At 43.6% G+C, this 26015-nt stretch overlaps 1 protein-coding gene and 1 long non-coding RNA gene across 5 annotated transcripts in view; both read left to right on the top strand.

The window, feature by feature from the left end:
* The first annotated feature begins 2237 nt into the window (after nt 1-2237).
* SOCS2 (suppressor of cytokine signaling 2) lies at nt 2238-8658 on the top strand. 4 transcript variants are annotated; one of them, XM_045553241.1, is made up of 3 exons: nt 2238-2622; nt 5092-5452; nt 7166-8658. In XM_045553241.1, the coding sequence occupies exons 2-3, from the start codon at nt 5314-5316 to the stop codon at nt 7621-7623; spliced, it is 597 nt and encodes a 198-aa protein (XP_045409197.1). In that variant the 5' UTR covers nt 2238-2622; nt 5092-5313; the 3' UTR covers nt 7624-8658. The 4 variants fall into 4 exon arrangements, with proteins under 4 accessions (XP_045409197.1, XP_045409196.1, XP_045409199.1 ...); XM_045553240.1 differs by lacking the exon at nt 2238-2622 and adding an exon at nt 3404-3635; XM_045553243.1 differs by lacking the exon at nt 2238-2622 and adding an exon at nt 3726-4293.
* Nucleotides 8659-15689: 7031 nt separating this feature from the next.
* Nucleotides 15690-26015, top strand: part of LOC123639442 — a 40395-nt gene continuing 30069 nt past the window's right edge. The window contains exon 1 of the long non-coding RNA XR_006735727.1: nt 15690-17012. This is a non-coding gene — a long non-coding RNA (uncharacterized LOC123639442). The remainder of the gene's footprint in view (nt 17013-26015) is intronic.

The raw sequence follows: 26015 nt of genomic DNA, 5'->3' as shown, positions 1-26015 counted from the left end.
CTCTCTGGAAGAAGAGCATGAGAGGTAGAGGAGACAGCAAATACAAAGGCCCTGAGGAAGGAGCAAGGGCAGTATATTCTAGAATTAGCAAGGAGTCCAGAGTAATTTGAGCAGAGTGATTAAGGAACAGAGAAGGGGGAATGAAATCAGAGAGGTAAACAGAACCGGGTTTCATAGGGCCTTTCAAGTGGCTATTAGGGTTTTTCCTTTTACTCAGGTGTGATGCCGCCATCTGGTTTGGAACAGAGGAGGGACATGAAATGATTTATTATAGTTTAGACAGAATCACTCTTACTACTCTTAGAGGGGCAGGGAAGGCCATTGAAGAGGCTGCTGCAGTAATCCGCAGAGATTAGGGTAATTTGAACTGGTATGCAGTGGACATGTGGCAAGCACTTCAATTCCAGGTTTGTTGTGAAATCAGAGTCAAAAAGTTGGCCGACAGGTAGGATGTGGGGTGTGTGACAAAGAGAGCAGTTAATGATGGCTCAAAGGCTTTGGCCTGAGCAAATGAAGACTGGAATGGACGTTTTCAGAAATGGGGAAGAGTGCAGGAAAAATGGCTTTTTGTTTTGTTTTTGTCTTTAGGCAGGGAGGGGCTATCAGGTCTCAGTTTGGGATATATTAAATTAGAGATGCCTCTTAGACATCTGAAAGGTGATGCTGAGCAGCAGGTCTGGAGCTCAGGAAAGAGATCCTTTGGGACTGGAGTTATAAGCTCTATAAACTACACCCCACTCCCTTAGAGTAAGTGAAGACATTGACCCACATGCAACTTCTGAAAAATGATGACTATCAAAAATACTGGAACCAAGTTTGAGCTCACGGAAGTAGAGAGTTGAATTGTGGGTATTGGAGGTGATGGATATATAAATTACCCTGATTTGATCACTTTACATTGTATACATGTATTGAAATGTCACCCTGCATCCCATAAATATGCATAATTGTCATGTATCAACTAAAACTAAAAGTGAAAAATACGGGAATAGTATTAAGGAAAATAAAAATTAAATTTTTTTTTTAGGGTCTTGCTATGTTGCCCAGACTGATCTCAAACTTCTGGCCTAAAGTGATCCTCTCACCTCAAGGAAAGTCAAATTTAAAAATCCTTCCATATCCTGTCACCTTACTAAAAACAGCTGCTTTCATTTCTCCACATTTCCTTCTGTTTTTGCCCACAGACATACATAATCTTACAATGTAATCATAGTTTAGATATAATTTCATATTCTACTTTTTTTTCACTTAATGTGACCCCAGAAATATTTTCCTACGTGGCTCCTGTATGTGTTTCTTGAGGATTAAAAAGGCCAACAAAATGCTAGGCATTGCTGAGAAACATTTTAGAAACAAAAGTCAAAAATCCTATTTTGATACAAAGCTTGGTCCCCTTATAGCTGGCATTGTGCTTACTGTAATCTTCACAGACACTGATTCTCTGTGGAGGTGACTTTGAGCTAGGACCTGAATGATGAGAGCCAGCCCTGCACCTCACCTAGGGAGGGACATTCTAGAAAGCGGAAATAGCATGTGCAAAGGCAACAGGAAAGCCCATAATAAAGAGTTGGTGGAAGATTCATTTCAAACAGCAATTAAATAGAAATTAAATTTATCTTTGTACAAATTTTAAGAATACCTTTTAAACTACAGAAGCACGGGTACACCTTTCCTCTAGGATTCTCCACCAAGTGAGGAGATGCCTCATAGGATAATAGAGGGTAATGAACCCTAGTGACATAGCTGTTCTTAAAGGTTTGGGGCCTCAGATTACTCACAAACTCCACATGGAACCTGATTTGTTAATCTATCTCAGTCCCTCACCCAGAACCCGAAAGTAGTTTTTATTGTTATAGAAAAGGCCCGAGGTCCAAAGAGGGTAAATTAGTTGTGCAAAATTATTCAACTTTTTTGTAGAGGGTTTTAACTAGAGTTCCATTAGCTCCACCCTCCCCATCAAAGACTCCAAAAAACAAAAATGATTCCGTGCACACGACTCTATGGTAACGAAGGCCTTTGTTAGCTGGGAAATGCCCCCTTCCCAACTGAGCAGCTTATCATGTGCATAGAACTGTTTACTCAGAAGCAGGAAAATTACTGGGAAAACCATTCGAACCCGCTCCCGCGTCCAGGCTGGGAGCTAGTCCACGCTTCCTCCCAGAGCCGGCAGGGGGGGCACCAGGCGAGGTTTGCACGCCGCGCCTCTCTTGCACCCCTCCCCCTCCGCGCCCAACTTCCCCATAGCCGCGGCTTCAACTAAAAGTGGCCATTGACCTTTCAAGCTTTTGTGCAGTGATGCAATCGAATAGTATTTCAAAGAAAAATTGTTATCAAAATTTTGGGTCCGGTTTTCCCATGAGTGTTAATGGTTTTGAAAAAGTAGGTCACATTTAAAGTAGGTCACATTTCAGGGGCGGGCGTGCAAGCAAGGAGATGAGATTCCACTGAGGCCAGGTGGCCTCCAACGGGGTGGGAGGTGAGAGTTCCTGGGTGGGGAAGAGGTGCCCGGATCCTTCCGAATTCCCGGCCCCGGGGCGCCAGCCCTGCAGGGACCCGCAGAGACAAGCGCTCTCCGGACTGCGGGCGCCGAGGGCCGCCACCCGATACCTCCCCGGCGCGCAGGTAAGGGCGACCCCTCAGCGGCCGGCGCTCGTGGGTCCACAGAAGGAGGCGTTGAAGCGGAGAGGAGGAGGAGGGAGGAGCCGGTTAGGGCCGGTGCGGGTGACAGCCAGCCGGAGCGCCAGGGGGAGGGGACTAAGGGCCGCCAGCGCCGCTTAAGGAGGCGCTGCTCTCGGGCTTTGCCTTCTAGGACCGGCCCAGGGGACTGCCTCGAGCCCGCTCCCTCCGGCCCGGGGCGTGGGTCCCCGGGCTCAGCAGGGCGTCCCCACCCCACCAATGTATCTTAGAGCCGGAGGGGCCGGTTTCCGAGGACCCTCCCCCCAGTCTCTCCTGCACCTCCTCACAAAACGTGCGGCCTGGAGTGTCGCGTGCGGGCGGCGCGGGGGGAAGGAAAAGAGGCACCCACTCCTCGCGGGGGGCCAGAGGGCAACGCTGGCCGTAATTCGCTGGACGCGGGTGCTCAGCTGCCAGCGGCGGGGGCAGGCTCCGGCCGCCGAAATGGCGTTGGCCGTGCCGGGGGCGTCTCCGGCTTGCCCCCCGAGCGCCGCGGGGCAGGGGGTCACAGGAGGGCGGAGTCGCAGGCGTCCGCGCCGCTCGGCCCGCACCCGAGCGCTCCCGGCCCGTCTTCCCTGCAGCCGGCGTATTAGCGCCCGAGCCTCTTTAAAGCGGTAGCGGGGGCCGCGGTCACGTGAGGCGGATTCCTGGAAAGTTCCTGGAAAGCGGCCTCCGCAGCAGCCGGGAGGGGCGCGAGGGGAGCGAGGCCGGGGGAGGGAGGCGGGGAGCAAGGGAGGCGCGTCGGGCTGGGAAGTCGCGCGCACACACTGCTCCGGGGACAGACGTTTAACTCTTGCCAAGTCTCGCCGCCGCAGCGGCTCGCGGGCCTTGGGCTTCCCCGGAAGCATGAGCCCTCTCGCCCGCAGCCACCGGCGCTGCGTGGGCCGCGGACAGTGCGCGCCGGGGCCCCGGGCGCACAGCCTCAGGATCCCCAGCGCCCACAGCTCGGGCGCCCGCGGCAGGTACCGGAGCGGGGAGCCCGAAGGCTCCGCCCCGAGGAGAGTCGCTGGGGAGGGCGGCAGGGCGCGGCCGCGTGCGCCGGCGAGCGGCGGGCGGCCTGGGCTTCCGCAGTTTGGAGCGCTGGGGGAGCGGGTCCGAGCCGCAGTCGTGCGCCGCCGCCGGGCGTTACAGCCTGCTTTCTCCAGTTCCTTCTTGGCGTCGGGAAGTGGCAGGAGTTTTTCCCCCCACCCCAAACTGCCATTCAAATTAATAATCCTAATAACCTGATCTCCCGCTCCTCCCCACCGACCTGCCTCCCGCCCTCGCTCCTTCCTCCCTCCCTCTCTCCTTCCCATCTCCTCGGTCGCAGCCGGAGGGAAACCCGGCAGCTGCCCGCTGGTGGGGTGTGTCTGGGTGTCCGAGCCCGGAGAGGGCATCGGAGCCTGGGGGTGGGTGTTGAGGCAGTGATCCCCGGGGCTTTTGTCTGTCCTCTGCGCAGAGAACCCCGGCCGCTGCCGTCGAACGCAGGGCCGGTCGCATCCCCTGGCATCTCGTTCCCAAATGAAACGTCAACAGGGGAAACTCGGGCAGACACCCCTCCTCTCCCGGGCCCCTCCCGGTCCCCCCTCCCCATGTCCGCTGGGGAGGCTGCCCGGTGCGGAGGCGGCGGCCGCGGCCGAGGTAAGGGCTCGGCGGTCATTATTTGCGCGTCCCTCGGCACTCGCTGCCGCCCGCTTGGCCCTGGCCTCGGCTCCGAGTCCCCGCGAGGGCTGCGCGCTCTGGCCGATTCCTCGACAGCGCCCGCGGCGGCAAGAGTAGCGGCAGCCAGCCGGGTCCGGGAGCGATCGCTGCGGCGCCCCCCGCCCCGCCCCGCCCCGCGCGGGCACGGGGAAGCTGGGGGAGGGGAGCGAGGCGGCCTCTGGCGGGGGATGCCGCAGCTCCCGCACCCCTGCACCCCGGTTGGCGGCTCGGGCCCTGGGAGCTCCGCGACGCTTTAGGGCGGAGAACCAAGTTTGTGCTGGTGCTTGCTCCCAGGGGCCCTCGGGCTGCGCGGGGTGTGAAATGGGAGTGCCAATTTGGGGCTCTCTACTGTTCTTCCTTTTTAAATTTTTCTACTTGTCCTTGACAAGGGCCTATTCCCACTGGACCCGCAGGTGACTACTTGCTCTTCCTAGGCTGCCAGTCTGGGATTTCAGCGAGCAGCCCGGGCGGGAAGACACCCCCGATGACCCTCATCCTGTCTACCTCCCCCCACCCCCAAACCTCCCGGGTCATCTCTTGAGTCTTGGATCCCTGCTCTCTCTTTATCCTTTCTCTAGAGCTGGGCCAGGGCGGTAACTGGATGCTTGGGGTTAAATGGTGCAGGAGCAAAGAGGCGGAGAAGTCCCTGGGATTTTCCACGTCTCTGTTTCCCCACCCCCACCCCAGCCGCAGGGGTCCAGTTAGGACTGACCCAACCCCCCCACTTTCTCTTTGCAGGCGATCTCTGGGTGACCACGTCTGCGAGGGACTTTGCTATCCGTCTGCCAGGACCTGGGGAGAAAGAACCGGCTGCTCCCTATCCCCTCCCCCTCTGCCAGCATTTCGGGCACCCCGCAGGGACTCATTTTGGGGTTCCCACTGACTTCCAGGAGGGACGGGAGTCCTGCTCTGACCCCAGCTCGGGCGGCCACCTGTCTTTGCCGCAGTGACCCTTCTCCCATGACCCTGCGGTGCCTTGAGTCCTCTGGGAATGGCGCGGAAGGGACGCGGAGCCAGTGGGGGACCGCGGGGTCAGCAGAGGAGCCCTCCCCGGAGGCGGCGCGTCTGGCGAAGGCCCTGCGGGAGCTCGGTCAAACAGGTAGGGAGTTGGCCGGCCGCGACGCGTGCGGGAGGGGGTGCCTGCCCAAACACGCGGCTGGGGGCTGCGCTGGCAGGGAACAGAGCTGGGACGTGGGGCCGAGGTGGGAAACAAGGAATGGAGTGGAAACTCGTCCCCTCGCTTCCCGTCTTCGATCCGAGACGGGGAGGGCGGGGAGAGACCGCGCAGAGGACGCCCGCAGGGCCCTGGATCCTTGGGAATGCGAAAAGAAAGTGGTTCTCGAGGGTCTCACAGGCCTGGGGGAAGGTAGAGCGCTAGAAGGGCTTCTTGGAAATAGTCCCTTAGCGCGCTGGAACATTTACTATTTTCCGCGGCTTCTCAGGGTTAGGCGCTAGAGCTCGAACCCTGGCCGGGGAGAGCGCCCTGCGCCTCCCGTTGCGCGGGGTGCAAGGGCAGCAAGTGGACGCAGCGCTTCCCGCAGCCCCAGCCGCATCCGGCTCCCGGGCGGAGCCGCGGCTGCAGCCCGGGATCCTGGCGGCCAAGTCCGTGGACTGCCTGCCGGCCGCGAGGGCGGGTGCCCGGGAGCCGGGCGGAGCGCAGGCGGCGAAGCCCCCGCCGAGTGCGGCTTCCAGGGGCGGCGCGCCCGGGGTATGGCTTGTTTTAAGTGCAGTCAGGCGCTTTGCGCGTCTCGCTCTCGTCCCTCGGCGTGTAAAAGAGGGAAAAAAATTTTTTTTTAATATCTGGCAAATCATTCTGACTTTCAAAATCTGGATCCTAAAAGCTTGCGTTTGAGGCAAAGTTGAAGTTTTGATAGCAACTGCGGGAGGGCGAGGGAAAAGTTCCCTTGCTGGCGGTTCCGGTCTTACCGGGCGGCCCGCTGGCTTTGCCTCCGCCGGGAGGGGGGGCGGGGGGGGCGGCAGATTGCAAGTATCCCGGTAAATTGGGGGCGGGAAGCACGTTGTTCAAACTTCTCAAATGCAGAATGTCTTTGAGTCTCTTTTGAAAACCGGATGGGCCGGGGAGATGTTGCCGGCAGGTCTAATGGAGATTATGGGGGAGACCGACAGATTGAATTTGGATTTGGGCAAAGTCCAAAGAGTTTAGCAAAGATTGTAAACTTGAATTACTAATTATCTACTGGGCTTCCCATTTCTCAATGACTGATAAGGTAGTTGTAATTAAAGCAGCTAACAGCAGCTATTGTGCTAGAGCTATACTTTTAAAACAAACAAGTAACGGTGCTTTCTAGAGCTTTGAACAGAGAGATGCAGCCGTTAGCAGATTCTTTTGGGGAAGGGGGTGGGGGACGCCAACCATCCAAAGAAGTTACTTCTGTTTTTATTCTTTTGTAATTACTAAAGTTGGATTTTCTACTTTTTTAAAGGCATCTAATTTACTTTAATCTTTATTTAGTGCTAAAAGCGTCGCGTTTTGCCAGCCAGCATGTCATATTGCAAATATTCTTTTGGTTCGTTAGAAGAAAATCTTAAGATAGTTTAAAGAAGAGCTACAGAAAGTTATTTTTTTTAAAAAAATAAAGAAAACTGGCTCACAGTTTGTGTTCATAAAATGGACCCAAATTTTGATTAAATTCCTACCGAAAGTATTTGTGGTGGCCCCTGGTAAACTTTCACACACCTTTTTTTAGAGCTAGAAAAGTTATAGCCAAGTACTTGCCTTATTCTAAAAATTCTTACAATAACTATTTTACCCTCTTTTCTTTTTCTTTTTCTTTTTGAACAAAAACCCCAGGATGGTACTGGGGAAGTATGACTGTTAACGAAGCCAAAGAGAAATTAAAAGAGGCACCAGAAGGAACTTTCTTGATTAGAGATAGCTCGCACTCAGACTACCTACTAACAATATCTGTTAAAACATCAGCCGGACCAACTAATCTGCGAATTGAATACCAAGATGGGAAATTCAGATTGGACTCTATCATATGTGTCAAGTCCAAGCTTAAACAATTTGACAGTGTGGTTCATCTGATCGACTACTATGTTCAGATGTGCAAGGATAAGCGGACGGGCCCAGAAGCCCCCCGGAATGGCACTGTTCACCTTTACCTGACCAAACCGCTCTACACGTCAGCACCACCTCTGCAGCATCTCTGTAGACTCACCATTAACAAATGTACCGGTACCATCTGGGGATTGCCTTTACCAACAAGACTAAAAGATTACTTGGAAGAATATAAATTCCAGGTATAAGTGTTTCTCTTTTTCTAAACATGCCTCACATAGAGTATCTCCGAATGCAGCTATGTAAAAGAGAACCAAAACTTGAGTGGACTGCTCTGGATAACTACACGGAATCCTTTCTAAGAACAGCTGAAGTCAATCTAATTTAAATGTGTGAAGAGGTAGCTAGGTATTTAAAGCCCCCCCCTTCCCTCCCCAAATATTTTCACCAGAGGGATATTTCCCTTCCTAAGGCTGACTGAGACCAGTTGTTCTTTTAAATTAAAAATAAAATGTCCCAAGTCAAGGCTGAAGGAGCATTTATCAAAATGCCTTGCCTTTCTGAGGTTCCTTTCCACTAGGTCAAAGGTCCAAGCTCCAGTAGTAAAGAGCTTCCCACCTAGGAGTACTGAAGAAGTGGAAGGAACCAAACTGACACAGGCTTAACTTCAATTTTATATGCTTGGTGATCAGAATCTACTTTAGGACATTTTATATCTTGCATTCTGATGTACCTAGGAGTTTTGTTAAACAGATCATGTGTGTGAGTATTATCCTTTATTTTATGCAATTAACCAAATCAACCAAAAAAGTGACCACGGAATCCTGTATTTGTCTTTTTACTACATGTATGAACTCTCTCATGTGAATGAGTACTGTAGTAATCCATTTTAAGGGAGCCTTACTTCAGAAATATTTCAAACTGGTGCAAATGGAAAAGACTTTTCCTTTTCCTTTAAGGCTAAAAGACAAGAATGTCATGCTATACAGGTGCAACTCAATCCCTGTTAATAAAAACCAGTGTAGATATAGACATTTTACCCTTTAAAGTAGCTGTGTCCCAACCTGTTGCCATTCATTTTTTGGAAATGGCTTTAGAAATTTCCAAGTTGCCCTTGAATTGTCTAACCATGGACATTAGCAGATGTCTCCCTTCTACCATGTAGAATACTTTGACTTAATTTTCTTCCAGATATAGGGGGATACCTGCCTGTTTTTCCAAGTGTTTATTTACTGCTGTTATTATTTGATTAGAATGTATTAAATAAAAAAACTTGACTTTTACAAGTTGCACTTATTACTTTGAGTTGTAGAGAACGTACATTTTCATGGTAATAGAGGTTTGCCATAAAAATTTATGTCAAGTAAAGTAAGCCGAGTATTCAGCAAGAGGTAGAACATGACTTGTCCTTCTCTGAAGTTATGGGCCGCACCTGCCCTTTGCGTTTTGGAAAGCATGGTTTAGAAACTACAAGAATTGCCAAGTGGCCTGGTCTTGTACAGTTTGAGTAGGCATAACACTGATGCCCTTTCTGTTTTCAGAAACATGATTTAGAAACTACAAAAATTATGACATGGCCTGGTCTTTTACAAGTTGAGAAGGCATAATACTAAATAAAAGCAGAAAGTTTAACGGCCACTCTTTCTTTGCTATACAGTTCATTACTACTGCAAATGTACCATCTTTTCTGGAGTCCAAACATTTATTTTGCCACCTTTTCAAATTTCCTGCATAGCTACATACTATGGTGTGTCTCCAGAAAGGTGAAACAGCGTATCATGTGTGTGCCCCGAGTGAATCAGAAAATTCCGTTATAAGTTAATAGTAAAACCTACTGTTGCGTATCTTATTTTCATGAAGATGTTGAAAAACGGTTTGTGCCTGGAAGGAAAACATAGTGTGTATATCCAAACAGCAGAGCCAAACCCAAAAGATGGAGAGGTGTGCTTTAGGAAGAGTTTATTTGTAGCCTAAAAACTTAAAGAAGAGCTAGACATACAGGGTCTGGTCTGTGATGTGGCCATAAGCTTTTCATTATGATGTTCAGAATCTGCTTTATTCATCCTTTTCCTCCCACTGACAACGTTTGTTTAGTGTTAGATGTTTGACTTTTCTTGCAAAACTTCCACATAAACAGTGCCAAGGGGCTTTGTGGAATTTCTTTAAAGGTCTTCTGCATTTCTTTTCTCATTGTTTCAAACACTGTTATTTCTGTTATTGGGAGTGGGGAGGCCATAGTGGGGCATGAGTACCCGTGCAATTGTGCAAAGTTCTGTGTTATTGCTAGCAAGTGACTAATTATGAGAAAGCTAGAGAACAGCACAGACAGCTCCACAGGAGTGTGCCGTGGAGCCTATTGCCTTATTCCCTATTCCAACAAAATGGATAAGCATCAGGAGATAATCATTCTGGGTTTTGCTTTGTTTTTTACAATTACTAACATTTATTATTGAGTTTATTGTGTGCCAGGTTCTTAGGCACTTTACGCATATTATCTCATTTAATCTTCCCAAGTCCAGAAGGAGCAAACAAAGTACAGTGATGAGAGGAGGCACACCTTCTGATTTGCGAGTGAAGAGGCATTCCAGGAATATCCTAGCTCTTTTTATTCCTGGAGAGGAATTACAAAGAGCAAATTGCTGCTGAAATTTCTGCATCGATCCAGATGAACAAGTTAGAACAGGCTATAAAAGGAACCCTTGGCCTTTTTACTGCCGCCTCAACCAGAGCAACCGGAAAAGTATAGATACCTTAATTGGCATTGTGCCCTGTGGGATTCTAGTCACCGTGGCCAGCTTGGCCAGCTTGGTCAGCTTCGTCAGCTTGGTTTTTGTCCTGAACACTCCTGAAAGGGGAGTTCCTAACAACTGGTGTGTGGGTAGGTGAGTGGGCGGATGGGGAGGGAGTTCACCATTTTACTTGGTGGCTGGTCAATGCCAGTTATCAATTATTAGTAGCCCCATTTTATGCACAGTGGAACAAAAAAGGTAAGACACACACTTGTCTAAATTATCTTCAGCAGAGCCTGGAACAATATCCAGTGTTCACTCCCTGTGCAGGGCAGTTTGGGGCATTAGTGAGACTATTTATTATTTTTGCTGTTGTTGAAGAATATCATATACAGGTCTGGTATATCCCCACAGACTAAACATATTTTGATCTTAGTTTCTGTTCTGGGCAGAGGTGAGGCAGTACAGGTTTTCGTTACTGTTACAGTGGGCACTGGTGACTGCTTTTTAGGGAGTAGGAGATTTTTTGGAACTTTGGACAGTGAAGAAAAAGGCAGTTCAGCTTATAAACTGAGAGTTCTTCCTTGGTGTGTCAGTGAGAAAGTCCTGACTTCATAGTAATTATGTAATCCAAATAGGTAACAGAATGGGACAGTTGTTTGGGAGTGTTTATTTTCTTGGGAAGGATTTTCTCTGCTTTTAGAAAATTGTACCCTGGTAGGAGGGTAGGAGACAGAGACGTCATCGTCATCAAATAATCCAAGGGATGGAATGTCCTGAGACCAGGCCGTGCCCTTCTCGGTTGTGGGTTTAGGCACAGGGTAGGTGGGGTTGAGTGGCTGTGGTTATGTCTAACAGCTGGGCTGAAGCCTCTGTCTCCAAGTGGTCCTTTCTACACTCTGGAGCAAAAGAATGTTGTTCTGGGCCTTTTGTTTACTTAAGAAGGCTGTATTCTCCTCTCTCAATTTTTAACTTCTTAGAATTTTAAAGCTTGAAACCACTTTTCAGATCACGTATTTCAGTTCCTTCATTTTACTGCAGAAGACTTTCATTCCCAAAGAGGTTAGGAGATTTGTGCACACCCAGCCCAGCAAATCAATGACAGCGTCAGTATTCGAACATAGATATTTCAGTCTTAGGTTTAGTATTTGTAACAGCTGCACCCTTCTATGCTTTGTTAAAATTGTCAGTACTCTTCTTTGCTCCCCTTGTAAGCCCCACAGTTCTCTTAATAGCGCAGTTTTCTTCCACTGAAATTCAGAAATAGCCTTTGGAATACCCTGTGGGGCAATTGCAGTTCTTGGCTCCCTCCACCCTACTCCAAAGGATCTGCTTCTGCTGGGTTTCACGATGTCTTGATCCACATTTGAGTTTTCCATTAATTTGAACTCCTTAACATTTCTAATCTATTTGCTGTTTTAAAATCCCAAACCTCCCATTCATGCTATTTGATGATCTCATTTCTGCCTTGGCTAGATGTGACTCACACTCAGCGGTGCCCGGGTGACTGCCCACCCTCCTGTCTTCACCAGTGGAGCCCATTCTTGCTTTTTGCCCACTCATGGGCATAATGGCAGAGTTAATTCCTGCCTTACTTTCTTCCTCTCCTGTCGTAAAGTTGCCCTTGTGGCTCATATCACACAGCTCTCCTGACCGTACGGTGCTCCAGTGAAAGAGGGTAATTACCCTCCTTGAGTTAGGTAATTGAGTGATTTATAATACCCCAAGATTAAATCTGTCTCAGTCTCTCTCTCTTTGGTTCCCTTTGGGTTTTGAAACAAGTAGCCAGCCCCAAATGCCACACTTTTATGTGCACATTTTAATTTATTAAGTATGAGAAGTTCCTTTGTCATCATTAAGTCGTGCTTCATTTGACCGGGATGAAAATGCCCTCCATTCTTTTGCTTCTGCTTGTCTATACCTAAGAATGATTCTGTGATACTGTTGTTTCACTTCTACATATGCATATGTTTCTTGTATTCTAATCTTTAGATAGTTTTGATTTTTCTAATTTTTCCTTGATGTGGCTTGAGTTTAGGTGACTTAACTTTATGACTAAGGTAAAGTAATGGCTGTTGCTAGAGGGCCGCCTTATGGTCCCCAAGTCCCAAATGCTGAGATACTATGTCAGCCGCAGTCACGGAGCAAAGCTGGGTCGTCCTTCCTACCCATTCCTGAGCCTTGACAGCAGGGAGGCTGGATCAGCGAGCCGGGTGTCCCGCAGAGAATGGGACTCACTTTAGTAAACATTTATTTATAAAAATAAAACTGCTTTTATAGACAGTTCTCACTTTGAATTACATGATGTATTACTCGTGTGGCTTTGCTTAAGGGAAAGGCAAGTCTGAATATTGTGAAAGGGAAGGAAATAACTGCCAGCTGCCTTCCTCTTGTCTAAGCGTAAATGTCACCCACGGAGCCCCTTTGCTATGGTGGAGTGTGACTTTTTTCGCTCGTTATTCCATCACAGAATTCCATAATGTTTTCCTGTATCTCCCCAGTTTCCAACAGCGTTAAAGACAACAATTTATTTATTTTTTTGCTAAACGGTTTTTCCCTCCTGTTAGTTTGATACTCTTTTTCCTGTTTGGATTTTGGTCCAGAGTGCTGCTGTGATCTTTTTTACATTCAGGAAACTATTTTCCATGTTATAGCTCTATCTAAAGAAGTTGTTTGATTTCCTGTTTTAACATCCCTTCTGCCACCTTGGTGAACTTGACCTTTCTTAGGTTTCCAGCATAGCCTCTTCTCTTCATTTTTATTTCTAGGTTGTGGCCATCAATTCTATATTTTGTCAGAAAGTGTGTTTGTATTTTGCACATTTGATGAGGGCATCTGCTGTCAATTATCTGTAGGAAAAAGGGGCAGAGAGAATTAGGGGGATAATAGGAACCCGTAAACACATCTGGCCAAGTAGTTTCAACTTCTTCATTCAGTCTCCTTTGCGAGAACCACTGGTGAAAAAGTCAGCTGCTTCTCTGTGCTTTCATTTTATTGTCCTTGTTGATCACATGATAAGGATGTTAAGAAGGAACAAAGTGACTAAAAAATGTCAAGAATGAGAAAAGTGAGGTGGATGGAGCATCAGTTGTGTGCTGAGGACTTCTGAAAGCCAATTGTTAAATACTGATAGATTTTGTGAGCTAAATCATTATGGGCAAATTGTTGGTAGATGTGAAATCAGTATTTACACCATAGAAATTGGGAAACGCTGCAAATTAAGGCTTTTCTCCCGCTCCCTGAGATAGCTGATTTAAGAGCACCGTGCTGATCTAGGTATTATGTCCAGACCAGGATCTCTTTTGGCTTCCAGCTTCATTCATTCATGTCATTAATTTTCTTCTTTCCTCCCTCCCTTCTCATTTGCTTTCCTCTCTCCCTTTCTCCTTTCTGCCAACATTTGTTGAATGCCTGCTGTATTACTCAACGGGGTAAGGAAGAAGTGTCTTGTTACAAAGAAGAGTAAGAAGTATTCTTGTATTAAGGGAGTTCCATACCCTGTGGGAAGAGATGGAGAGAAGAGGGACTAACATTTCCTAAACAATCGAATATACCCTGTGCCCTGCATAGTCATTCCATTTAATCCTCACAACAACCTGGTGAGGTATGTATTCATATTATCCCCATTTATTGAAAATAAAATGGAGTCTTGGGAGTGGTAAAATATTCTGCCCAGTAAGTAGGGAAATCTTGATTTAAACCCAGCCTCTACATTTCAGAATACCATGTTGTATAGGAGCTGTAACTATATGAATAATTTATTGTAAAATGGAGTGATAATGGTGCTAATACTTACCTTGTGGACAAGGTACCATTAAGCTTCTTTGAGGGCTTAGAGAAGAGAAAACCTCAGAGGAAGGTATCTTGTGTCTGAGTATGAATGGGCCAAAAGGAGTCCTCAGTCCTACTCGGTGGCAAAGATCTTTTGGCTGAAAGGATGAGGAAGAGGGTAGAGATGGGGTTCGTGGAAGGTGCTGTCTGAGGGTGAGTTGGGGCAGATCTTACATGCCTTCCTGAGATGCTTGGAATTTATCCTGAGGGTGGTGGGGAACAGACAAAAACTTTTTAAATGGGGGAACAACTGAATTAGGTTTGTGTTTAATATGATTTCTTTAGAGGCCCTTTGGAAAATGGCTTGGAAGGAAGCAAGAGTAGAGTTGTAAGGCGATCGGTTAGGGATGAGGTTGGTGGGAAGGAGGTAATTGCTTGTGAGAATACTGGGGAGGGATCAGACATTGACTCCACGTCCTTGGCTGCAGGCTCACATTTGTCCTGGAGTTTGGGGTTTTGGGTCTCACAGGTGCATACTTCCCTTTCAAGATCAGCTTCCACTTTGGGCAAGTTGGGTTGATTGGCACTGATTCCATTCTCAGGAAAGGAGGAGATGGTGGTGCAGTGGGCACACCCTGAACTAGGAATCGGAAAACTAGGAATTGGAGTCCCTTTCTGGTTATTTGACCTTGGTCCAAACATTGAATCTCTTAGGGCCTCTGATATCTCATCTGTAAAATGAAGAGCTCGGAACCTTCATGGCTTTTGGTCCCTTCCAGAGAGGTCTTCATCTACCCAGATGTGAGACCACACTGCAGTAGGAGCAGTCAGAGCAGAGGAGTCTCCGTTTCTACTTAAATTGTAGTATAGATTTTACCTCTGTGCCATAATATATTCTCATTTATTTTGAAAAAAGAATAACATCTTCCTTAACTCTGGACTTTTTCACAGCTGGAGTCAGTTGACTCTGTTTTTATGCTGGTTAAAAGAATTTTGTGTTTTCTCCTAGTTGTGGATCTTTGAGCACTACCCTATAATCAAAGAGTTTGGACTTGAGTTTTTAGATCTTGGTTGTGATGGAGAAACAGGGGTCTGGTGTGTGTGGCCATCATCACAATAACCCTTTGGATGAGTTCTCATTACCAAGGGACCTGGAGGGCTGTCTTTGCTCCCTGGCCAGTATAACAGATGTGCGCCCAGAAAATTACGGGCAAAGATATGTTTTTGTATGTTTCCCATTTACATAGATTATTCTCATTTCTGATTGATCCACGATGGATAAGAATGCCATTGAGCTTTATTTTCATCTGTCAAGCAATTCATTAAAAAAAAAAAGTAAAAACAAAAAATTTGTAATGTACTAAGGAAATTCTTAGATCCTTTAGTAAAATGAAAAAAAATCTTGGAGCATGAGCATGAATGATCCTGCCCTGATCTATCCATCTTGCATGTTTGGATTTTCCTAGATCTGTCTTAAAGTGGGAGCATCTCTGATCTTGACGGCCAAGGAGGAGGGTGGGGGTGTGCAGATGTCGCAGGCAGAGAGGTTACATCACTGAGCCTGGTAATGGCTGAAAGCTCCCAAGGGATCCAGTTTGAAGCTGCAGTGGGAGGCCATGACATTCATTATGCTCAAGGCATAATAGTGAGGCAGCCATTCTATCACAAACCAACTTTGGGGCTTCCAGCGGACTGGAAAAAACTAGAACGTTTAGTAATGCCAGGCATTACACTTGACACTTTTAAAATATGACCTCATCGAGTGCTCCCAACAGACCTTTGAAGTAGGTTCTGTTTTTATCTCCACTTTAGAGATAAGGAGATTGCCTCTTAGATTAAACAGTTTAATAGTGTCGAAAGATCAAATCACAACAATTTAGTTTAAAAATCTTAATTGGCCTTATTTGTGATTCTATAACCCGACAATGCTTTAGAATAAGTGTTCCAATGAGGAGCTGCGCTAAAGAAGTTGGTTTTCTAGCCAGAGAAGGGCTTAAGAAAGCAGAAACCAAGAACAAAGAGTAGGTTGGTTCCTTCAAAGTTACTTTCTTTGTAAGGTGGGACTGGGAGACAGAACAACAGAAAGGTAACTGATTGGTTAACATTAGGTTACTTCAGTTTACTTTTTTGTAAGGATTAAAGTAGAGGGAACTTCATGATCGTGCTGACTGAAACCAGCCTGTTTGTGAAATTAGGATGTTATCTCTCTCCTGATTTCTCTGAAGGTCAGATAATGACTTAGACGAGTTTCGGTTTGGTGAAAACCTCTGCATGAGTGACTCCATTTTGATTTTTAGTCTAGTCTGTTGGAATCTACTGCGGGAGTTTAGTCCAAAGCAATGGAGTCCTGTAATTTTTAGGTAGGAGGAAAGACAGCTGAGATGTGAATTCAAGCCAGCCTGACTCCAAAACCCATGCTTTTATTCACTCCTCTGTTTTCTCAGTAGGCTTACAAATACTTTTAAGCTCTGATGCCTGTAACCAGCATGTACCCAAAATATTGTACACTAGTCACAGGTAGTTAATATTGGTCATGTAGTTAATATTAAAAGGGCTATGACTCTGTCTGCCCAGTTTTTAATTATGGTATTATCAGGACTTTGGTTTCAGAAATAATACAAGATCTGCCCAAATGCTGATCATCCATCTTGGAAGAATCCTTTACATCTGAATTCACACCTTTTCCTCCCTTCTTCTAATCTCTTTTAGGTCTCTATCCAGTGCAGCCATAACCCACCATGTCTTCCCTATCACTCCTTTCCTTGCTCTGGAGGTCAATTTTATGAATGATGTGTCAGTCGTTATACTGCAGAACAAACAATCCCAATCTGTCAGTGGCTTAAAACAACAAAAGTTTGTATCTTAAAATTACAAAGGTTTCTATATCTATGACACATCTGTCATGTTCACCAGGGAGGCTCTTTTCTTAGACACTCAGGAACCCAGGCTGCAGAAGCAGCCACCTTACCTCCTCAACAGAACAGGCTGGGGTGCTGAGCCAATGGGAAAGGAGAAATTGGAGGATCTCTTATTGGTATTTAAATGCCCTGTCACTTCCACGCATTGCCCAGAACTCTGTAAAATGGTGCCACCCATCCATAAGGGGACCAGCAAGTGCAGTCCACCCCTGTGCCCAGGTGAGCAGCATGCTATAACCACCACGTATACTGTGCCGTGTATACCCTGCTTCCTTCTTTTTTCCTCCCTAGCTTGGCTAACTTGACCTCAGGTAAACTTTATAGGACACACACAGCCTCTTTAATTCCATTTCTTCTTCCCCTTTGTCTTCCAAAACTTTTTCAGGTACTGCAAAATAACATCTCCCTTTCCTTCACATGAGCCATTTATGAGCCAAAAGGAAAGGTCTTAAGTGTTGAAATAAAATTAAACATACCATCCTCCCTCGGTATCCACGAGGGATTGGTTCCAGGACCCCCTCAGATACCAAAATCCAAGGATTGTCAAGTCTCTACTATAAAATGACACAGTATTTGCATATAACTTACATCCTCCCTTATCCTTTGAATCATCTCTAGATTACTTACTTATAATACCTAATTCAATGTAAATGCTATGTGAATAGTTGTTATGCTGTATTTTAAGAATTTGTATTATTTATTATTGTTGTACTGTTAATTCTTATTGCTTTTTTTCCCTCCAAACATTTTTGATCTGTGGTTGTTTGAATCTGTGGATGTGAAACCCGCGAATACAGAGGACTGACTGTGTAAAGAGCTAGGGTACTAACCTCCAAAGCTTCCTTCTGATCTTCACTAACATCTCTCTGGGCTTCCTCACTTACTAAAATTAAACTTGTCTTTCCTCCACTGTCAATACTCAAGATAAATAAATTATGATCACATTCACTTCTATTGTTTACTGTTTTGCTTAATTGGCTATAGCGCAATAGCATTGAATAGTATTCTTTCTTTTCTAACAGTTTTCATTCAGATATGAATAAATGGACTTTTGTGTGATAAATTGGGTACTGAATCACCAATTTTAATTTGCTTCTGAGGGAAACTGTTATTTTAAATTCTAGACAACTGGTTTGCAAACCCTGTTATAGAATGCAGCCCTATTTCTAGGTTGAGGTCTTTTTCTACAGCAAATTTCTATATAATCAGAATACCAGAATAAATGCTATGTTTTAATAGACAATTTTGCTCTACTGCATACCACGGGTTGCTCTCTTTGAAAAATTAAATTATGCAAAATGTACTTAATTTAGAACTTTACTAAACACAATTCAATTTTTTCCTTCATTCTCCATTTCAGTTTTTCTACATTAACCCAGATGGAAAATTCACATTATCTTTGACTTCTCCCTCTTCATATTTATCTCTTTATTTAGTTATTCATTCATTCATCCATCCATTCATTTACTCAGTCATTCAACAAATATTTACTGAGCATCTACTTGTGCCAGGCACAACACAAGGTTCTGGGGAAAGTTAAGAAACACAGTCCCTGACCTCAAGTAAGTCGTCCCTCAGTGTCCGTGAGGGATTGGTTCCAGGATGTAAAGGAGATTCTGTGCAGCAGAGAGACACATGCCAGCAATGATATAGTACAATAAGATAATCGCTAAAATGGTATGTACAAACAGCAGCAGAAGTGGAGAAGACATGCTTGAGTTTGCTTGAAGGAGTCAAGGAAGGCATCAGAGAGGTGGTGGCTTTTGACCTGAGACTTGAAAAATGAGTTGGCCTGGCCAACAAGCTAGGCGAGGCAGTTCCAAGCAGAGCAGACATCACGAAGGTGTGAGAGAACACCATCTGTTCTCAGAAGTTCTACTATTGTGGGTGGAACTTCAAATACAAAAGAGGAAACCCACAGGCTGATAAGCATGAGTTGGTGGGCAGGGAACCGAGCACTAAGGGCTTTGCCTGTCTTTCAGAACAGTTTGTGCTTTAGCTGGGAAGTGAAAGAGCCATCGAAGGCTTGTGAGCAACAGAGTGACAGCATCAAGATTTGGTGGCAATGTGGAAGCTGCTCTGGAGGGACTCGACCCTTCTTAACCCTATTCCTGGACTCGCAAGGGATTCATAGATAAGATACCTGACATCTGTGAACTTGGATAGGAAAAAAATAATATTGCCATTGTCACCATCCTCCAGCTGAAATTTAGCATTTCCTTTAAATACAAATCTAGGCAACCGATCACAGTAGAATTAACAGAAGATGTGAGTTTATCACCAATAGAAATCTGGTATTTTGATATCCTATTACAGTTGTTGCAGATATTTCTACCTTTTACATCTAACCACTGAGCCGAAGTTACTGTAGGTATTAGCCCTACTGCTTTATCTTGTTATTTAATGAATTAGTATATAATCATATATATTACTACATCACAACTTTAAAAAATAATTTGCTATTTGTATTTTCATATAATTTATCTTTTGTATTTTACTTTATGATTTAAGCACATTATTCTGATCCTTTAAAAAAGGTCAGAACTCATGCACCAGAGAAGGTGACTGATGAGGAGGTCACTGCAACCTAAGTTAGTGGTAGATAATGAGGAAGAGGAGGAGGGGGAGAAAGGAAGGGAGGAGAGGAATTTGTGGGAAATTCTGGGGACAGAGTGCACTTGTTGATAGATCTGGGATATACAGCAGAGGGAGGATCTCTTATGCATGCACCTCTACTTCTCCCATCAGTTTTCTGGCTGAGGCAGAATTCTTTTTGTGCTTATCACATCTGTCCCTTCCTACCCATTGCTGTCATGATTTACCTTTTAAACTTTTGTCAAAGTAAAACATATAGTGTTGTTTAAAAAGTCAAGTCGTATGGACAGACATAATAGAAAACATCCATCTTTTGCTCCCCTCCTCTCCACCTGCCAATCCTATACTTTTTTGGACTCCTATAGTGTTATCTTCTCTAGCTGTACTGCAAATTCTGTGCATGCAGCGCCTTGCAGTCTGCAACCCCCACTACATTTTTTATAGTAGGTGTTGAATAAGTGACTGACAGATTTCAAAGGCACTTCCTGTTTTGAGGTCACTGTGTACATTGGTTATCAATATAGCATGCTGTAGTCACAGAATTTATACCATCCTCGACATTCTGGGAGACTGTTCCTTTACCTAAATTCCCATTTTTTTAAATGATTTGTCTTCTCATAAAATAATATGGAATGTGCAAATAAAAATTCCATTTACTTGGGCTTCTGGTTGTTTTTATGAAAGTGAGTTTAGTGCAATGGTGAGTTAAATAATGCTATGTCATTTTAAGCTGGAAATTAGGAAGGTAGATTTGAAATTTCCACTGATTGCTTTTTTTTTTTTTTTTTTGCTGTTGCATGTTCTTGGTAGCTGTGGTTAATGTCAGTGTTGTTGCCCATGTTGTAGACTACATATGTAGCTGTAGCTGAGCACTTGGGTTGGCTTCCTGAAATTCCTTGCCATGCTTCTTGTGAGGTCCAGGAATGTATAGTTTTGCGGTCTTATGTATTTTGATGGTTGCCAGATAAAATTGATGTCTGGCACTTTTTCTAGGAAAAACACATTTAGACGTTTCCAAGTTGATTTGTAGGAACTTAGTGTTATTAGAACTTTGTGGCAAAACTTTTTCTCAAGTGGCAAAAGAAATAAAGGAACTTCAGTTTTGAGGGCTGTTAACAGCACCTCCCATTAGCGCCAAAGCTGGGAAAGTTGACAAAGTACTGGATTGTTAATACGGACTTTCTACAGAAATAAGCAAGTATTGTATCTGGATTTATAAGAGTTAGCGATCCAGTAAAATACAGTTTTAGCTACTGACACAAGACTAGCCCCCAAGCTTTTAGAAAAAGGTACTTTTTCCTTCTTTATTTTCTAGTAACATTTCTCAATCTGGTAACCAGAGAAACTACTCTGGGGTTAACTTTGAGGTTTGATTGCTGTTTACTTTTCGTGCTGTTTTCTGGAGAGAGGGAGGGGAGGGTTTGGGAGAAACGGACTATTGAAAAGTTAGCTTCCCAATTTACACATGCAAATTACAATCCTTTTCTTCATTTATCTTATAAATATTTGAAGAGCAAGTTAGAGATTGCTAGTGAAGAAATGAGAGAGATTACCTGGTAATAGGATGAGTTACTTTTTCTTTAAATTTACTGGCTTCTGCCTTAACACTAACGGGCTGGATAACAAGTTTTTACTTGTTGGCAGAGCAGTGAAGCCTCAGAATACCCTTGGAACAAAATGACTACTTTTTAAAAAAATGCTTTATTGAAATACAAATTTTAGAGGAGTAAACATTCTACATTTGGAAGAAGTATTTAACCTACAGACCCTCAAACCCAACTTTTTCAAAAGACTTCACATTTAATCAGCAGGTTAATTAATGGAGCACCAGCAGAGAGAGCTTTTCTGGTTACCAAAGGAGGTAAAAACCAAGGCTCAGCCCGAGATAACTGGAAGTGACTTGACCTTGATTTACATATACGACAGCAGAAATGAATTAGCCCGGCTAGATATTTCTAGGAACCGGTTAAGGGAGAATGAAAAAGATGGGAGTGAGAAAGTGTGGGTGCGTGTGCGTGTGTGTCTGAAGGAAGAGGAATCTCACTTATTTTCCGTTCTTTCTGCCTGAGAATTTGCAAACCGAGTTCCTGCAGGGGCTGGCGCTGGTGTCTGAGACGTGCACACTGGCTGTCGAGAGGGAAGTGACCGTGGCGCTGCTGGGTGATGCAGCAAAAGTTCTTTCTGTCTGTAGCCGTGCTCGCGGAGCCCAAGGGGGCTGTGGCGTGGCAGCTCCTCCCAGGCGCGTCTGAGTCCCCTGCCTGGGTCCCTAGGACCTTATGTAACCTAGCCTCGGCAGCAACCAAACTGACCCACGTCGACGCGTTTCACTTTGGAAGCGCACCAGCTGAGTGTGGCACTGAGAGCCAACGGCTGGCTGTAACCCTGTGCTCTACATCTAAGGGTTAACCTCTTCATGTAGCCTTAGTCATCCTGCTATACAGCGTGTGAGAACGTGGCTAGGCAATGTGGCCTCTACAGATTGTCTCATAAAAAAGCATCCGTTTTGTTTTTGTTAAGGTAGGGTAAATATAACCTTTTCTTGTTAGTTAGTTTTTCAGTTACTCTAAAAGTAATAACATGCTCATGGTTAAAAATCCAGTCGGTTCAGAAGGGTAACATGTGAAACATAAAATTGCTAAACTCCCGTTCCACTTCCCAGAGGTAACGTGATTAAAAGTTCCTTTTTTATTTTTCCAGAAAATTTTTAATGCAATTCAAGTATCTAAATCGTTTTGAAACAAGCATACACAAATTGGATTATACTATACATTCTGCTCTGCAATTTGCTTTTAAATTTTAATAGTTGGGATCTCTCTATATCTATATAGCTTTTTATATCATCATGGTAACATAAAGTTTTACCTCATTCTTTTCAACAGCTGCGCAATATTCCATTGCATGAATGGGCCATTATTGACTGCATCAATCTTCTACCAATGGACATTCAGATTGTTTGCAGTGTTCTGGTATTACAAACAATGGTGCACTACAAATCTCGGTACTAATGTTGCTGTGTGCTTTTGGGAACACATATGTTGAGTAAATGCCTAGCAGTGAAATGTTTGGTCATAGGATATGTGCATTAAACATTTTAATAGGTATTTCCAAATCATATTCCAGAAAGGTTGTACCAATTTGATATTTCAGGCTTAAATAAATTACTCTTTCAAGTTGTAAATATTAATATAACTGAGGATTGCCCTTATAACACTGTCAATTTTTAAACAGCATATTTAGTATTGAGAGCAAATAAATTTATTTGCTAATTAAATGCCCTCCAAGTTAAATCTCTATTGCAGAAAGGATGTCTATGGAATATTGAGTGCTCTGCCCAGGGCCTTTAGAATGAGCCAGAAGCCTGGTGGTTCAGCCTCAACAACCTCATCCCAGATAAGACCAGAGACATCTGCCACTGTGGGACAGGGATGTGGCTTCATGCCTTCACTGTGGCTCCAAAGACAACTATCTTAAAAACCGTAGGGTAGGATCGTGAAAACATTTTTTAATGTGTAATAATATCATCTTCAATTAGTTCTGTTCAAGACATTGATTAAGCACAACTATGGTGAAAGTTCCTCCAACTCCCTGTCATTCCCTACTCTGTCCCCTTATCCTAGTTATTTGTCTTCCTCTCCCTCTCTTTTTGTGCTTGGTTTTTTGTTTTGTTTTGTTTTGTTTTATCCCAACCACTTATCCTCTGCATCTGCTCATGATACCAGAGGGGTGGCCAGTTCTAAGGACAATAAAATTGATTTCCTACAACTAAAAGGTGGTTCTGGAGAGGAAATTAGTTTTGCCTATGGTTATTATCAATACTACATTGACCTGACTCTAGATCTGCCTTCAAAGGGATATTTGATCTGCTTCTGACTTCAAATGCTTAAAGCATTCCCCTTATACAGAAACATTTCATCTTCTTATTTTTAATTTAAATTTTTTTAGTTAAAACCTATTACAGATGAAACCAGGTACCAAGATATGTTAAGTTTCAAAAAATTTGTGGCTCAAGTTGCTATTAAATTGCTTTATGAATGATCATAGTAGCATCCCAAATTACCTTTTAGATTATAGCCAATTTTTGGGGAATTAAAGAACTTTGACAAGTATTTTATTTCCCAAATTACCTGCTATCTGGAAAATGGTGCTTCCAAAACCGAGTTCCCCCACCCTCAAAACTTATCTTAAACAAAGACACGATCACGTCAAAATAGAATCCGGGTGGCAGCTAAAAGGAAAAATGCCAAACAAAACCAAACTACACTAAAATAGAATAAATTTCCCACTTAAAGTCTGAATCCCTCTGGCTTTGTAAGCTACTCCATTGTCATAGAGAGACTCGTGTCTTAAAATAAAGGAAATAAATCAACACCATAAAAAGCCTGTCTAATCAAAACTCCTGATTTCAAACCAGTGTTTCCAATAACACATTACAGACCAGCAGGAAGAGAGAGGAGGTGAAATGTGCTGTTGTCCCTAAATAGAATGTTCACAACTGGCAGGAAACAGCTGGGGGATTATTTGCTTCAGAAATTCAGGAATAAATTGTTTTTTTTTGAAATAAAAAGGGAAAAACAAGTTGGTTTTTAAGTTCAGATGTTATACCATTTTCACACACATACATTTTTATAATCTGAATTCAGATGATAATGAATTCAAGTTAATAATGTATTTAAATTTAAGGAAAATGCAGATAATGTCAAGCTAGGAAGTAGATAGAACATTTTAGCTTAACTCTGAATCCCCTTTTCTTACTTTGACTAAAGTTGACCTTCAATATTACAGTACTTTCATTTTTACAGCTCTTTACATATTCTGTAAAAAAAGCTTTTAAAAAGTGGAATAAAGATGTTTCTTAACTATTAAAATTTCCACTGCCAAGCTCTTTTAATTTGGTAAGTCAATTAAGACTTTGGAAGATACTCTTTTCCAAATTTATCCTTTAATTAACAATTTACTGATGGAATTGATAGGATTTTTCCATTTTTATTTTCCATAAGAAAAAATATTCTGGTTCTTTTTATTATTCTCATTTTATTTCTTTAGATATAATTTTTTTTTCCTCCTTGGATAGTTAATGTAAAATTAATTTATTGTAGAGAACTCTGTTGTTCTGACAGCTGATAATGAATACATCTTTACCCACGTTACTAGAAAGATTGTTATTAAGGGAGCTGGTCCGGGAATATCAGCCCTTGAACCCTGGGAATTAAAGGAAAGATTTGAATTTGTAAGTCTTCAATTCTTGTGTTTTTAATAAGAATTAACCAAGAATTGCATGATTATGTAACCAGTGCCTGAGGCAAGTTTTACTACATTTTGTTAATATGTCAAATTGAATAATCCAAACAGAAACACAAGGTACCAATTCTTCTTGTCAGCAATACTTTGAAAGTACATATTTATTGAGAGTTCTTTTATTGCCTTGACTTCATTACTTTCGCAATCTATGTGATGGGTATTACTCTTACATTTACCAGGGTACTTAAAATCTTGCTAAAATGAAACAAGCTCTTTTTGTCATAAGTATTGCCGATTTAAAAGCATTTTCGAGGGGGGATGGTTTTGCTTTTAGAATCTCACTCATTACTGAAAATAAAATATGTCCAACTTTTTCTTTTTACAGTAGACATTTATTTTATGGATTCTAAGCCGACAGTTAACTTTAGGAAATGCTTCACATATTTTAACTAAATTTTGTTATTTTAATTTTTAAAAATAAGTTGCATTTTAGATTTTCCCTCCTTTTATTAATAGATACCTGACTTACATATTTCTAACAATAAACTGCAGTCTCTGTCACTATGAACTCAGTCGAAAGACAAATCTTTCTACCATTCTTTGTTGTTCTGATTTCAGAATTTCAAGTGGATTTGTTGTCAACTTTAATGTACCTTTTGAGCAATAAATTGAGTCTCACATTTCTTGCGTGTGTTTGTGCCCCTAGAGCTGGAATGCTTTCCTTCGGCCAACTGAAAGTAGAGCCTGCTCTTTCTCCTCTCACAGATTAAATCTGGTTTCACTCGTTTTAAATTCAGTTGGTTCAAGACCAAAAGAAAAGAAGTGCTCTTCTTTTTCTTTTTCATTTTAAACAACCACAATCTATATAGTCTTGTTGTAGTCTTTGGGAGCTTCAAGAGTATTGCTTATTTTTGACTTTGTGTTTGGTTAATCTCATAGAGCCTACATTCTTCTGACATTTATTTTGTGATTATACCTTATTGCAGTCTACAGGGTTACACAAACAAAATGAGCGATTTTATTTTATTTTACTTTACTTTCTTTTCTTGTGTTTTGTTTTTAAAAAATTTATTTTTTAGTGGGGGTATGAGTCTTCCAGCTACTTTCCGATAGCAAATAGAGGGCATAGAAGATTGTGGCAATTTTCCTGAGTTTGCCTCACCCCTGCGCTTGCCCCTACCTCCTTGTACTCACAGTTTAATACTCCTCAGAACTTCACATTGCACCTAGCACGAAAGTCTAGCCACATGGTGGGACAGTGTCATGCACAGGAGGGTCCTTGGGACAAATAGCAGACACATTTGGATTTATTCCACAGGCATTAACCTGTGTTATCTTGCCTTTTAATTGAGTTTGTAGCATGTGCCAAGTTTCATGCCATGCACTTTA

This window comes from Lemur catta, chromosome 6 (genome assembly GCF_020740605.2).
Source record: "Lemur catta isolate mLemCat1 chromosome 6, mLemCat1.pri, whole genome shotgun sequence".
Classification (NCBI taxonomy): Eukaryota; Metazoa; Chordata; class Mammalia; order Primates; family Lemuridae; genus Lemur; species Lemur catta.
Note: the sequence above shows the minus strand (reverse complement) of the source record. Positions and strands in the feature narration are given on the sequence as shown.

Excerpts from the sequence above, each read along its gene's own strand:
- SOCS2 (XM_045553241.1), top strand. The coding sequence starts at position 5,314 with ATGACCCTGCGGTGCCTTGAGTCCTCTGGGAATGGCGCGGAAGGGACG. Across the intron at positions 5,453-7,165 it reads GCGGGAGCTCGGTCAAACAG|GATGGTACTGGGGAAGTATG; the intron begins GTAGGGAGTTGG and ends CAAAAACCCCAG.